The following is a 15,434-nucleotide window of genomic DNA, read 5'->3' as shown; positions in this document are numbered from 1 at the left end:
GTATTAAAACAATTGTTGCCATTTTATTAATAAATACCATCAACACGAAATTCTTCACAATCATAAAAAGCTGGGCCCAGCCAAAGTGGCATAATTATAAAAAATACCTTATTAACAAATAACGTTAAATCCCTGAGAGAAATGACCATTATGAATAAATAATCAGTGTCATTTCCCGGACCTTATGAGGTGATCAAGTGATCTCACTTCACGTTAAGTTCACATGTAGAGAGCGTAATAAGCTGAGGCTGCCAGTCCTATAGCTGCAGCTGCTCCAACTCCTAAGGTCTGTCCCAGATTACTGCCCTTCTCTTCTTCAGCCCCATTGCGACCTGTGTGAGATTGGAGGTAATGTGTTATATACTTTGTGACAGATTGGTAAGTTAGAAAACCTTCTATTCGAATAAACTGGAATGCTGGGATGATGTTAACGTTTAACATAGTAAAATAACAGTATATTCAGAAATCAGATCAAATGTACAAATAACAATACATACAATAACAATTGACAGGTGATATAAATACAACGAAATAAATAAAACAACATATAAATATTTCTACAGCGTTATCACCCGAAGGCTCCCAGAAGAATGCAGCAGGCTCCTTCAGTCCTTTCAATTGTACAATTTACCAAATAATAAACTCAGTCCTTGTTGGCAAAGTGCCAGATCTACTCATTTCCAGTCAGCTGGAACATCATGGAAGCACAGCCTACAATAATAGAAATACCAGCCGTCTCCATGTAGGACGGGATCTCTCCGAATAGGACCAGCTGGAAGGTGAAGGCCCAGACAATACTTGACGTTCTCAGGATAGTAATCATACTGGCGGGAAGTCTTGATCCTTGTCCTACTTCCATCAGGAGGGGCCTTCCAAAGAACATGAGGGCGCCTAGTGTGATCAGACCTAAAGCGTCCCATCCGGGTAATTCCATGATTTTATACCCAACATTTCCTTTGAATGGGAGCAATGCTATGCAGAGGACAGTGGCTACGATATTGTTGTAGAAAGTGAACTGAGAGAAGTGTAGTCTGCCCTCTCCCTCCATCATCATCTTTCTGTTCAGGATCATGGTCAGGGCTCTTAGCACGTTCATTGTTATCGCAAGTCCGATAGCGATGTACCTCTCCTTGTCAAACTCTTCGAACTGGTTGATATCTCCGCTACCAAACAGGAAGTCAGGCTGAGAGATAAGGAATACTCCGATAACGCTCGTTATAATACAGGTCCACTGCTTCATGTCCATGGTTGTCTTCAAGATAAGCCAGTTTAGAACAGACTGTGTGACCGGAGACATACCCATCAGAGCTGCTGTTAGTCCTAGGGGTAGTTTCCTAGCTACGTAAAGCTGAGCGAATGTTTGGAACACAGTCATTCCAACTCTCATCAAAAGACTCTTCTTATTCTCTATCTCTGATAGTTTCAGGGACATTCCTTTAAATGATTTAGCGTAAACTGCGGCTAGGACGAGACAGATAAGAGAACGGAGGAACCTTACTTGAACTATGGGTGCTACCTTAGAGGCCAGTTTCATTGTCATTATCGAACCGCTCATACAGAAAGTTCCAGCCAGCATGATGAGCACTCCTTTCAGACTAGCCTCGGCTTTGCCTCCCCTACCTCCTTTCCCTCCTTTCCCTCCTCGGCCGCCCTTCCCTCTCTTCCCTTTCTTCGTGCCATCTCCTCTTGGTCCCTCTCCGTCTCCTCTGGGTCCCTCATGTAGTTCACCTCCCTGGTCCAGTCTGTGAGCCTCCCTTTTTAGTCTGTCTATTTCATCAACAGGTGGACCAACATTGTCTCGGTGCCGCAATTCGGCTGAAAAATTCAGAGATCAGTAAATCGGAATTTTGAGTCGTTTTGGAAATTTGGTTTCGTTTTGTTTGATTGGGGAATAGACAGCTTAGAAAAGTAGGAGAAATCCCCTCGACAAATTTCGGGATAAAGTTTGGGCTCTTTCCGATTTACTTGTCTCTATGAAAACTCCATTTTAAATGCAGTCATATTCGTAAAATGCTTGAAATAAATAGCCCAAATATAATTTTATCAGCGGCACATCAGATAATCATACCTTCTCCGGGTCCACCGCCGCCTTGTTTGCCGCCACCTCGTCCGCCTCTTCCACCTTCACCGCCGCCTCTTCCACCACCACCTCGTTTTCCACCCTCTCCTTGGCCAGCCTCTCCCCCACCTCTACCACCTCCACGTTTGCCTCCTTCGCCGCCTCCCCGACCTCCTCTTCCTCCTTCTCCGCCTCCTCTTCCACCAGATTCACCACCTCCCCGTCCGCCTCTTCCACCTTCACCGCCGCCTCTTCCACCAGCTTCGCCACCTCCTCGACTGCCAGCTTCTCCTCCCCTGCCACCACGTTTTCCACCTTCGCCTCCTCCTCGGCCTCCTGGTCCTCCCTCGCCTCCCTGATCGCCACCGTCTCCACCTTTACCACCTTTACCACCTTTACCACCTTTACCACCTCGACCTCCTCGTTTTCCTCCTCGCTCTAAAAGTATAACTCGTTATTATTGCAGCTCTTTAAAAGATACTGAGGTAAAATAAACAAAGTGATTACTTATAATTATTTAAAACAAACATGAAACAATGACGATTACATTTTAATTGGTTCTTACCTGACTTCATCTTCTGCTGATGCTCGATGTAAGCATCCACATCTCCCAAAGTTGCTGTTATTTCATCGAAATCATCGTTGGTGTTGTTTGAAGAGATAAAATCGTCAAATATTGCCACGTTTTTCTGTACCTCTGCTGTAAAATGTTTGGGGTTAATGTTCTGGGTCTGTCTTGCAATTCCCATTATTCAAGTGTATTATCTAGAGATTAAAAAGTAAGATTAGTAATACCTGCCATGATTGCTGAAAAATGTTTCTTTATAAAAACGATGAACTACTGCAAACTTCTGGGATCAAATTGTCAAGAACTAAACAAAGTGTCTAAACCCGCTTAAAGGGTTATATTTACAATAGCGTAGGTGTGATTCATTGCGTGGGTTCGTAAGTGTTACACTGCAGCAATATTGGGTCTTCACTCGTATATCATGCAGTTATTCTGCTGCAGCAATATTGGGAAATATTGATATGCTGACAGTAAGACAATCATGGTAAATAGCAAGTGGCAAGGTCCACATTTCCCCACAATGAAAACTGATGATTTACAGAATACAGGATAATAGATTTGCGCCCTGTATTGGTATATTGTCAGACACTTTATATCGCCATGTGATCCAGAAATCGTCTGTATATCGTCTTAAAAGAATGAAGAAGCCTTAGCCGAGGAATCTGTCCCTAATGAGTCACCGAATAGGTCATTTACATTGGATGAACTGAACGCTGCACTAGGTAATACTTATATTATATAACAATGCATTAGGTAAAATTAAATCCGGCAAATTGCATCTCCGATAATTTGGAATTGGCAATGCTCAAAGTTTTGAACGTGAATGGTGAAAATACCCCTCTCTAAACTCTGAGACAGGAACAGGAATTTACATTTGGAGCAAAATTTATGTAAGATCATGACATCGATGCACAAAAGTCAAAACCTTAACGGGTAAAATATAAATACCGGTTCCAAATATTGTTCCGAGACCGTCGACGAGTCCAACTCGGCGCACGTCTTGTTAGATTATAATCTTACAAACGAAAAGGGTTGCAATTGCGTCAGGATCCAGGATATGACTTAGTGGGAGCGTTCCAGGTAAGCGTAGTAAACCGTCAAATCTTCCGGGCGCGCGCAGCCGCAAAACTTACCTGGCAGGCCAATTCCTAAGCGCAGTGCTCTTTTCAAACTTCCTCACAAATTCATTTAAAAAGCAAGCAATAAACTATTAAGTGGTGTTCCATCCGCTCGTCGCGTAATTTTATGTCGCGTTTTGGCAGTGAAATTTGGTCCCAGGGTCTTGCGGACAGTGGACCCTGTAGTATTAACAAATTTTAGCGTACATAGTTGTGTGAGGGCTCATTGGAAAGGTAATCGATTGGCACACAGGTCTAACTACACCAATATAGCTTTTATACATGGGAACATACTTTTAATTGGCCTAGAAGCCTAAACGGTTTTATTCCGTCCAGGATATAGGTAGGAGCATCGATCAAACGGGATAGACCGTTTCTTAAAGTTGATGCCTTGAGCTGAAAGTCATAAAAATGGCTAAAAAAGACATCCTTGGGTCTCTTATGGGGTCCATCTTTATTTCTCGGATACGACATCAGGATCGCAAATTCCCTATTCTCGCAGATTTGGCGCGGCTAGTACTTGTAGATGCCCAGAGTATCGGCAGTCGCTTCATCTGAGGTCAAAGAAATGGTCGCAGCCAGAAGAAATTTCAATTTTAACTGTTCAAATTCGAATGGGGCAAATACTTCGGTCACAGTCTACAATTATGTCAAGGTGAATGCTAACAATTTCTACTTTCATCATGTAAATACTCCAAAAACTAGCAATAGCTTTTCACTGCAGGAAAACCAGCAGAAAAACTAGCAATAGCCTAGGAGTTCGAACCCTGCCCCGGCATTAAGAATTTTCCAACATTTTTACTGTACCCTACAACCTATTACATGCTGCTTTTTATGATCGTAGAGGAGTCTGCAATAAGGAATATGGGGCTTGCACCCGCCTTACCTGCCGACATCCAGACACAAATTGGGGACTGAATTTCAAAGATGAGAATAATGCGAATTTGAAAGATACCCTTTTTCTCCAATCGACAAATAAAACAAATTTCTCTAGTCAGAGTAAACACTTTTTGATCGACACGTCAGTTTATTAAGTTATGGCAAATTACGTATTAGTAATAATGTCAATGATTATATCTGTGTTCGTGTTTTAATCTAACTACTGACTTTATTTATCTCAATAAGATATTGTATTTACCTTATATTTATAAATAATATCGATAAAGCAAAAGGATGTGGGTTCGAGTCTGGCCAGGGATTGAAATCTTCGAAGATTTCAACCCCTGGCCAGACTCGAACCCGCAGCCTGTTAAGTTTTTCCTGCTGTCCATGCATGGAGTTAGTCCTCTGCTCTCATGATCAAGCCATTGTGGTCACTAATCATTCTGATACTATGTGTTATTATATTGTGCTACAATGCACTAATCGATCAAATTGATAATATTTTCAATTGGTAGAGTTGGCTTTCAAAATTGCACGCGAATGTATTACAATAACACAGAAACATCACTTTAATAATCTCTATATCAAAACGATCACGAGGCAGCATCCTGAAAATGTGCACACATACAGTTGAGATGAATAACTAAATATTGCATTCTCGAAATAAATACTGTAAAACCTCCATTTACTGGGTCTTCGTGGATAGAAAGTGATAAAAATAGAAATATGAATAACACTATCTTACACGTACACAACTTGATATTTGGGAGAAGAAGGAGAGCCCCGGCAAATTGAGGTTTTACTGAAAAGAATGAAACAGAAATTTTAACATTTTCTTACTAATCTAATGCTGAAAAAAGCCTATTTGTTTTTATCAGCGAATCTAAAACAGAATACTCGGGATGATCAAGCCTGTAGTTCGAGTTTGGCAAAGCAGTGATCTTCACTTTGCAGAGAACCTGGCTTGCCAGAGTATGGTACTCCTCAATGTCAGTGAGGACGAATTTTTCGTCTGATTCCGTTAGATAATGCATCTCGTAGCAAGGCTCATCTAAGGAATCCTTCAGCTCTTCAAGACCACTCTGCTGACAAGTTCTACATGATCTGGAAGCTATGATTCTAGAGATCCTCCCAATATACCAAGTGTTATGTTCGTTCTCATCTTGCCAAAAGCAGGCCGTGTAATCGCCAACTTTTAGTTTTGCGTCACCAGTTGCCCGTCGAACCTCTTTCAGCAGATTAGATCCAGACATCTTCTTGTGCAGTTCAGCAAGTTTCTCCTCAAGATGGTCTTCTGACGGAGGAGTCGGTGTTGACGTCTGCAAAAAGTCAGGATTGATCAGCTGGCGGAGATTATCGATCAATACCGACTTGGGTTTTGGAGCAGTCTGTCCAAGCTCGTTTTTTTTGCCAACAACAAAGATCGACTTATCAGGAACGACGACACTTTCATATACAACGTCCCTGTTGTAGAAGATCTCTAGCCTCAACATCTTGATGGTCTCCTTCTCTGAGGTTCTGAACTTTTTCAGCTTCAAAATCTTGTCCAAGTGGGAAACTGACAGTATTGGCCCCTCATGATTGTCTTGACAACGACCAATTGATTGCTTCTTTCTCTCAACAGCTTTCAGCTTCCGGTCCTTTGAAGCAGCCAAATGTTTCTCAGCCTGCTGTTGAGCAGCTGCATCACTGATGCTTAAAAGTTTACTAGCCATTTTGAATCGTTGATCGGAGCAAGCTTTCTTGAACATTTGTCGCAGCTGTTCTTTACTGAGCTTCTTCTTTCTCAAGTTCTCCATGTGCGAAGACTTCGCAACAATTTGTTGTATGCCAATCGTGCGAATCTTTGCTGTCCGCGCCAACTTGTTACCGTGTCGAAACTCAGCAACTTGGTGTTCTGCAGCTAAGGCTGTTGTCGGAACACCATCCAAGCATTTCGGGTCGTTATCGAGCAGTTCTTTAAGTTTTCCCCCCTCTAGATAGAGGTCAGCAGTTTGAGCGGTGAAAACAGCTTGATAACCCTCGGCTATCAATGAAACAACCCTCTTGACAACCTTTATTGAAAAAGGCGGCTCGGGAAGTTGAATCTCACCGTATATAGCCTCAAAAATGGCCTTGTGACCTTTGTGACTAACCTTTGCTAAACTTGGAAAGGCATCCAAATAATCAAGAGGTCTGTTAACGAGCAGTCTTTCAGCACCGTCCGCTGATGCTTCTTGTAAGCTGGAAATTATCCCAGGATAGAAAGAGCACAGCTCAAGATGGTCGAGATGCTTGTAACCCTCGACACCTTCAGCACCAACTGCCACAAGAAATGGTCTTAAAATGTGGTAGTACAAAACACTAACTGCGACGCAAATCTCTTTAAAATACGGGCAGTTAACATAGCGCTGACAGCTCAAGAACATCTTGTCGGTGAAGGAATGCTCATTCATGAACTTCTTGATGGTTCTGAAAATCAAAAGTAACACGATGTCGATAATAATTTTCATCGATAATAATTTTCATCGTGCTTAAAAAGTTTTTATGATGAATTCAGTATGTACTAATTGTACTTCGTGAGTAAAAACAGAAGTAAAAACAGGATTAGCAAGTAGTAACTTAGATTAACTTACTCGAAGTGGTAGGCGAATAGAGTGAGAAACTCTGGATATTTGCCGAACCTAGAAGACTTGGCATCTTGCAGATGATTCCTTAATTCTCCAACTTGACGCAGAAAAGCGGAGAAGTTCTTCGTCTGCGACCATTCCTGATTCTGCTTGGATGTGCCCAGCATGTTCATGAACGCATAGCTCATTGTTAGGATGCAGGAGCTATTGCTCCCGAAAAAGCTAGCGTTGAAACTCTCCACAGCATACTTTCTTACTCCTGATGAGAAATCTAGTTGAAAGAAATTAACAGGAAAGCAGGAACTACTTGATTATGATCATGCCATAATTTCATTACGTCATAGGAGAATATGATCAAAGCAGTCTTGTGGGATTCAAATAATATCCGAAATAAAACATGGGGAAAGGAAAGGGGATTCAGACTCACCAAGCACCTCCTCGATTTCTAACAAAACTTTAGTGAGAGCTGCTGCAAGTGCGGGTTCGATATGGGCATTGCAGTGAACCCAAATGTCATCAAAAACAAGATTCATGTCCCGTTTCCATTCCTTCAACCGGTCCATTGCTGGTTTCATTTGAGGTCCTGTAAGTTCAAATTTTTGTGAATGTTTGCGAGCAGTGTAATAGAACTTAATATCAACCAAGCTAACCTGTGCCTAAGATATAATATATATGAGAATATAATGGATTTAATTTCGCTGTGCCAAGATAACCTTCAGCTGCCGACTTTTCACGATACATTCCCTATGTTACTAACGCATTCTGAGCAGCTGGAACGGTTTCTTTACTTACTGACTTTTCAAGTTACATATTCAATACAAGTAGCATGGCATGTACAATAGCCATTAGTCATAGTAATGAAAGCATTATAATTGAATTCGGATTTTGATAAATAACGAGTTACAAACCTCCATCAGTTACCCAGAATTTGAACTTATCAGCGACTTCTTTCACACTCTTCAGGAGTTTCTCAGGGGTTAGGTCCTCTAGAATGAGTGAAATTGAATATCAAAGCAAGTTCTTGAATATTGAAGTGAAAATCTGATGAGAATCAAAATTCTGTATAATTATGGTTTAATTTTGAAAATTGAAGAGTTAAACCTGCAGTGAGACAAGCGAGAATTCTCATCTTCAACTTGATGTGCTCAGCAGTAGTCTCAGCATCACCACCAGGGGATGGCTCACAACTAATGGGATGATGCTTCACTGTGTCTCCCTGCTTTATCATGGCACCCATAACGATCCCTTTATCTCGGTCTGACGAGAAGCCATCGACTTGACCCGTTGCATGATCAGACTTCTTGATCTAAACAATTGTGATGTGATTATTGATTAACTGCTCTGAAGCGAAAACTGAATCATTACATGATATAATTATAAATAAATTAAGACAATGCCAATATGTTTGAGTGCACTAATCAACCAAGCGAGTTTGACACGCTAGTTTTATTAGTGCTTGAATCGCACGACAGGGGTGTGGTTCTAATGTATCATGAAACGGTAGGTCGTTATAAAAATCCAGTAGTACGATTAACAAAATTGAAATTACAAAACTGAGGATGCATAATGTACATATAATTTAGACTTACGTCCTCGCCAATCGATTTCAATGCAAGAAGCTGCTGGACCTCTTGATTCTTTTTGACGAACGATTTCGATACCATCGTGGATGAATCTACTTTCGTTCGTCTTCTCTTCCTTGAAGGTCCGTCAGGATCTGGTGTTATCTGACTACCATCATTGGTACACGTTTTCGGGATTATGTCTCTCGCTCTTCTTGTTTTCCCGGCCGACTGCCCTGAAATAGGATAATGTTGAAATTCAATGACAAATCACATGATCATGAACAGTGTGTATGCGACAAAATTTAAGCGTTTTGGCTTTTAAAATGAACCTATACATTTCGTTGAGCCGTCAAGAATACAGATTGTTTGACTTAAGCTACAATTGCAAACGAGAGAACAGAACGGTAAATAGAGGTACTTGGGAAATAAAATACAATTTGCATTACCTAGTAAGTATTTACTCAAAATTAAAGAGAAGACAGAAAACCCCGTGGTAAATGGAGGCCCACAGAAAATGTTACAGAGATAGCGAGATTCTAATGGCAGTGAAACATGAGTCGCACAATTAGAATAATTGTGACAGGCATCTCAAATCAATCTCTCAGATTCATTTTCAAGATAATGACGGCCTAACTATTGAGCTTTCACTGCCATCTTTGCACCATTGCTAATTTACCATTAGGAATGGCCATAGTATAGAGTAGCCTAGTGTGTCTTGAATTTGTCCTACAACTTTTAAACGGTTCTCGGTTCCAAAATTTATATCGCTGATATTCGCTTCTTGGCCGATGCATGATCATGTAATTTTTGTAATACCATCTGTAACGGAACCATTTTCCCATTAATTAAGATCCCCCATGGTTAGTAGGAGTGCAGCGAATTTATTTTATTACAATTACGTGAGGCATCAGTTACAGGATGGGATTTCTCCCAAAATTGCTTGGAATTTGCCCTAATTAGATTCCAGTCAGGGCCGGTTCAGGGAGCCCAGTCATTATTCTAATTTGATCATCCAATCCAACCAACATTCGAATTTTTTGAGTAATGGTAACAAAATGGTGTAATAGTGTAACTGATTCAATTATAGATACACTGGATCGTTGCCCTTCTCTCTCTTTCCACCTTAGAGCACAGAGGTCAAGGAAATATAACATGAAAAAAAAGTAGAACACGAAATGAAAGTATTGAGTAAAATAAGAGTAACTAATGTATATTGTAAACGGTAATAGTACTTAATGTACGTAAAGTTAAGTCGTGATAAAGGAATGTTAATGTTATGCTGTACCTAATAATATACAATATACCATAATCAATGTAGAACTCATAGTTGGATAACAATGCGATTAAAATAAACATGCTGCTAAGATATCATAGTAGGCATACAAATACGATTCGTTTATTGGCCCAATTCCTGTAAACAAGGTGCACACGCCACACACTTTCATCAAATGTTTCTTGTTACATTTTGCTAGTCCAAATTTCTCGCATCTAGTTGTGGGCTAAGAGAGCCCGTTTATTTGGGTTCTCTTTGCGTTGTATACTTTGAAATACATACATTGTATACGTCGCATTATATACATTTAAATACATACATTGTATACGTTGTATACATTGAAATACATACATTTTATACATGATGTAAATACATACATTTTATACATGATGTAAATAACATCGGTAAATAGAGGGGCACGCTTGATAAAAAATAGAGGTAAATAGAGGTTTTCCTGTAAAATTTTACAATCAGTGAAATTATGATTTACTAACCCAACTTATAGTTCTGATTGAAGAACCCATTTCCTACACACACAAAACATTCCAAACAAGCTGAATAACTCAGCTTATGAACGTTCCTCAGCTGAGTTATCACTGACGTCAGGTGTGGATTAATAGATTTCAGAGAATCTCTGACTGGTATCTGAGGTTGTTTGTGTTGATTTATAATACAAACTTACTTAAAAGTTGTTACTTCTTAGGAACATTCTTGATAAAAAAGTCATGTTTCATTGTATGATCAATCGGTCACAGAAAGTGCAGACACTGAAAAATGAAATTACTGAATGCAAAAACTGACCTCAGGAATCTCTGTCTGTGGATCTTTAAGCAGGTCCTCTAAGTTCTCCTCAGACATACTTTGGAGAGCAGCTACATCCTCTTTAGCACTCAGCTCTCTTTCAGAATGAGCCATGTCATCCTCAGCACGCTGCAACTTGATTTGTAGAGATTGAACTTTCTCCTCAAGCACAGCACACTTATCCTTAAGCTGAATAACTTGAACCTGAGAAGAATTTCGTAAATTACTTATACACAACCATGAACAGAAGTTTTTAATTACAAAATTAGGCCTTTGAGTAAAAATGAAAATGTTATTAAGATGAGACATAATTCTATATATATATTCTGACCAAGAGGTGAATGGATTGTATACAAAAAAACAAGCAACTGTCACATACCTTCTCTGCAGCCAATTTCTGTTCAGCAATCTGTTTGGAGGATCGAATGTCAATTTTCAAACATTTGATCTTCTTCTTCAGTCGACACATTCTCCTGTTTTGTTCAGTCTTATTGCACTGAACTTTAATGACCCGAACAACTGTACGAGTCACTGGTTTGGTGCCTTGTAACCGAGATGAAGTGATTTCTCTAGGTCTTGTTGGAGTTTGCACCATTCTCAGCTTCTTAAGTAGGGGTGTCAGCTGGGTTGATGGACCAGGAAGAGGTGATTTGTTTGGGATGATGAACTCATCTGTCAGCTTAACTCCTCTAGCACCCTTCCTCTTGTAGATGTTATCCAGATCCTTGCATAGTTTTTTAGAGCTGTAGTATTGTCCATCAGCTTTCAGCAGTCTGTTAAACAACCTTGATTTCTTCTGAACCCCTGCTTTCCATCGATTGATTGCAATAACCACTTCATTTGTTACATTTTTCCCTTGAAGCAATTCTTCAGGAATTTCCTCAGGACAGTTTAACCAACTTTCTTTAATAGTACAAACAAGGAACTTTGTCAACACTGTTTTTATATCAAACTTGCTCATCAATGTTTCTTCTGAAAATATCATAGAATAAGGATTCAAACATGAAATACCAATTCATGGGGAGCTTCAGAAGTTATCTAAAAGTAGGTATAGATGTTTTTGCAACGCTATGATCAAAAGCAAAGTAGTGTAGTATTTGAGGGAAGGAGAGCAAAACAATCAACTCAGTGAGTAGCTTTCACGTGGTAAAATCAATTGTATTGGTCCTCCTCCCAAAAAATAGTGCACTCTATAGTGTGCTATTTGTGGGGAGGGGTTGCTAATCTATTTTTATTTCTGATACCTTATAACGTATAATTACCAATGATAATACCATAAAAGGTATCAAAACAAATTTGCGCTCGCTCCCCACAAATAGTACACTCCATTACCAGCAGAAAGTGATTAAAAGTAAACAGCAGTAATTTGTCAGCAAAAGTATTTTCAGCACCAGCATTAAATAACAAGTTTACTTAGATTCATGCCGTCGTGGGATAAATTACCTCCACACAAGTAGCCATTTGGATATAACCCAGAAGAGTTTTCATCATGTGTTCAATGTCTCCGCCAATACAATGAAAAAGAAGAGATCAGGGTCTGTTATATCAAATGTGCAAATAAAAGAACTTTAAGGCCATCTTATCCTAAGCTTTTAAAACTTAATACCATACTGTCTACAGCATAGTTAAGGCCATATAAACAGGATATTTCACATGTCAGGTACCCTGGAAAATGTGGCTGGTAAAATAAGTGATTAGATCCCTTATCCCTTCTATGTAATGTGAAAAAAATTGAGTGGCCTGACGTTGCATAGGAACTTTAAAATCAATGCTACATCTAGTCTAGACTATGGAGGCTTTACAATTTGGTCAAACTCGAAGCCAAGCTTGAGTTCTTCTCTGAGTTCTGACAGTGGGGTGCAAGAGTTGGGATGGTCACCTAAATGTGGGATTTGATGAGGTTTGAGGGGTAAAGTTGATCCTAGTGTTAATTCACGTCATCACTAGACTTTGCTCGTAAAGATAAAATTAGTGATATCTCATGCAACTGATCCCTCACAATTGTTTCCATGAACTATGAAAACTTCAAAGGCCCGGCCCTGAATAGATACTATAACTTATATTTAGTCTAAAGGTATCGAGTGGTCTGGAATAACAAGATTCTAGTTTTTAAGGTGTGGTGTCAAGCAAATCTAAATGCATTCTAGCAAAAAGTTTCCAGTGAAGTAGTTTCACAACTAATGTGGTGTCAAGTGTGACGATTTGCATTCTCACCCGGCACCCATGATACATTCTACACATAGTTCTACACTTTAAGTGGTGTCAGCCATCAGTGACGAAAACCGTGAACTGATTGACACCATATGAAATATCCTGAAACACAGACCCTATGATATTTTAAACCAAGTTCAGAAGGACACTACAGCAATTTCATGTATATTTAGAATACCCCATGATAATACTTAAATTCTTTTAACAGTAATACTAATAGATAAATTGGGTTGCTATTGCTAACATGAAATCAAAACAAGTTTATTAAGACGGAACAGTTACACTCATATCGGCCTTATAGAACACTTCTTCTTAAGGACGCTATCATGGAAATTTTTTACTTCGTAGCGCTCGATTCCACCAGCATCGATTCTAAATTCGGTAAATCTATAAATTTCTCATTTTGCGCGCGCAAAAACATTTTGATCGCGGCGCGCGTTGCGCCGATTCAAGTTTTGATGGGACCGTTTTTAATTTTTTTTTGTGATTTTATAAGTGCAGTAATTAATTTAAATTAAAGAATAGACGTTTCATATTTTAAAATTGACGTCAGGATGACCATACAAACGCGACGGTGTAAAAATTTTGGGAAACAAACATATCAATTTTAGATGGAATACCACCTAAAACTATGCTAGCGCAGTTTGGAGAACTTCGACGCTCCACGCAACTTAGCATTCTTGCTTCGCATCGTCACCGTCAATCGTCAATCAATAGCGCAGCAAGCTATGTTAAATTTATTCAATGCAGCAAAATTTTAATCGAAAGCGAAGCCGATACAGTATACACTCAATCAACCATGAGTTTTCGCGTATATGATTAATTTTTCATACGTTGTATGAGTATACACTCAATCAACCATGAGTTTTCGCGTATATGATTAATTTTTCATACGTTGTATGACCCGCCGCGCACGAGTGCGCGGCTCCCCTGTATCGTAAGAACGATAGTGAAACTACCGTGGGGTCACAACGTGATACAATTATTAATTATTTCATGTTGCGCGCTTGTTTGCCACGCACCGAACAGTAAGCGTGCTATATAATTTACGCAACGGGTGATAGATACTCGTAAAATGCTTGTTTCAAATATTTGTCCATTGTTAATGGAGTAGCCCGGGCCATTTCGAAAAGTAAGTGGCAAGCGCTACTTCGAAGAAATTTAAACGATTAACATCCGTTGCAATCAAATATTAAACCGTCGACAAGTTTGTCATACGTTGTATGACCCGCCGCGCACGAAGTGCGCGGCTCTCCCTGTAGCGTCGAAGACTATAGTGAAGCGACCGTGGGGGTCACCACGTGATACAACGACAAGTCCATCTTGGCGCGCGCGTCTACAAAGACGCGCGCGCCAAGATGAACTTGTCGACGGTTTAATATTTGATTGCAACGGATGTTAATCGTAGGTCATAAACCTACAACGCGTTACTAGATGCAAAAAGGCTTTATGTATATATGCTATTGTTCCCCGTAGATAAGTAAAATAGAATTGTAATTTTTCAAGAATTTCATCTCCTATGCCTATTGAGTATATCATTTTTATTCAGTTGTTACTGGGCCGCGCTCAGCCTGTCATTCCGCCAAATCTATATTCGTATGTTAATGAACATAATAGCCTGGGGTTCTCAGGTAAATTCCTCAGGTAAATTCAGTTGATATAACATATAAACTCAATCAATACAAATGGGATCAAATTGTTATAGACTTACTGCACTTTATTTGAAGTGACAAAATATTAAGTCCAGACTGACTGCTCGATCTGATTTAACGGGTGATACTCGTAAAATATCTGTTCCATATATAATAGGACCGTCGACGAGTTCAACTCGGCGCGCGTCCTGGGCCTGGTAGGTTTCTAAACCTACAAAATCTGATCATAGATCCTCTACTGTTGACTGTGTACTGCACTTTAGCTGGAGTGCTACAGTGGCTAACCCACCAGTTTTTTCACTATACAAAATTAAGTGAACAACATGTACTCTACAAACTTTTACAAAAATTTCGAGCATGCTAAATCACTTTACAGTCTATCTTCGAGATTGTTCTAAAAGGGCCCCCTACATTTGAAACCAACTTCGATCGATGTATTTTCGGACGCTGATTCCGAATCACCCCCCCCCCCCCCCCCCCCCCCCATGACATAGGGTTAAAATGCTCCCTTGGCGAGATATTGGCAAAAAACTGTCTCGATCACGTGATATGACCGTATAAGGAAGTTAGTCTAATTTCTCGTTAGGGTTAGGGTTTCAGCATATGCTTTTGTTAAGGATTGGGTTAGGGTTAGGGTTGTGATCAGATTAGAGGGTCAGGGTTTTGAATAGTCGTTCAGGGCCAGCTAGAGAACGG

General features: G+C 39.9%; 3 protein-coding genes across 4 annotated transcripts in view; 1 reads left to right on the top strand and 2 right to left on the bottom strand.

The window, feature by feature from the left end:
- The window catches only part of LOC134812705 (POU domain, class 2, transcription factor 2-like), a 1,142,226-nt gene that overhangs the window by 855,555 nt on the left and 271,237 nt on the right, over nt 1-15,434 (bottom strand). The window lies entirely within an intron of this gene.
- The window catches only part of LOC134812970 (T-complex protein 1 subunit epsilon-like), a 93,686-nt gene that overhangs the window by 12,983 nt on the left and 65,269 nt on the right, over nt 1-15,434 (top strand). The window lies entirely within an intron of this gene.
- On the bottom strand, nt 19-2,808 carry LOC134813249 (uncharacterized). The gene is made up of 3 exons (XM_063820936.1): nt 2,625-2,808; nt 2,069-2,497; nt 19-1,815 (listed from the first exon to the last, which is right to left on the bottom strand). The coding sequence occupies exons 1-3, from the start codon at nt 2,806-2,808 to the stop codon at nt 671-673; spliced, it is 1,758 nt and encodes a 585-aa protein (XP_063677006.1). The 3' UTR covers nt 19-670.

This window comes from Bolinopsis microptera, chromosome 3, assembly GCF_026151205.1.
Source record: "Bolinopsis microptera isolate Bmic1 chromosome 3, MBARI_Bmic_1.0, whole genome shotgun sequence".
Classification (NCBI taxonomy): Eukaryota; Metazoa; Ctenophora; class Tentaculata; order Lobata; family Bolinopsidae; genus Bolinopsis; species Bolinopsis microptera.
Note: the sequence above shows the minus strand (reverse complement) of the source record. Positions and strands in the feature narration are given on the sequence as shown.

Bases quoted from the DNA above. Each gene is read 5' to 3' on its own strand.
- LOC134813249 (XM_063820936.1), bottom strand. From the start codon at position 2,808: ATGGGAATTGCAAGACAGACCCAGAACATTAACCCCAAACATTTTACA. The intron at 2,498-2,624 runs GTAAGAACCAAT...TTATACTTTTAG, and splicing joins TCAGCAGAAGATGAAGTCAG to AGCGAGGAGGAAAACGAGGA. The intron at 1,816-2,068 runs GTATGATTATCT...TGAATTTTTCAG, and splicing joins CGGCGGTGGACCCGGAGAAG to CCGAATTGCGGCACCGAGAC.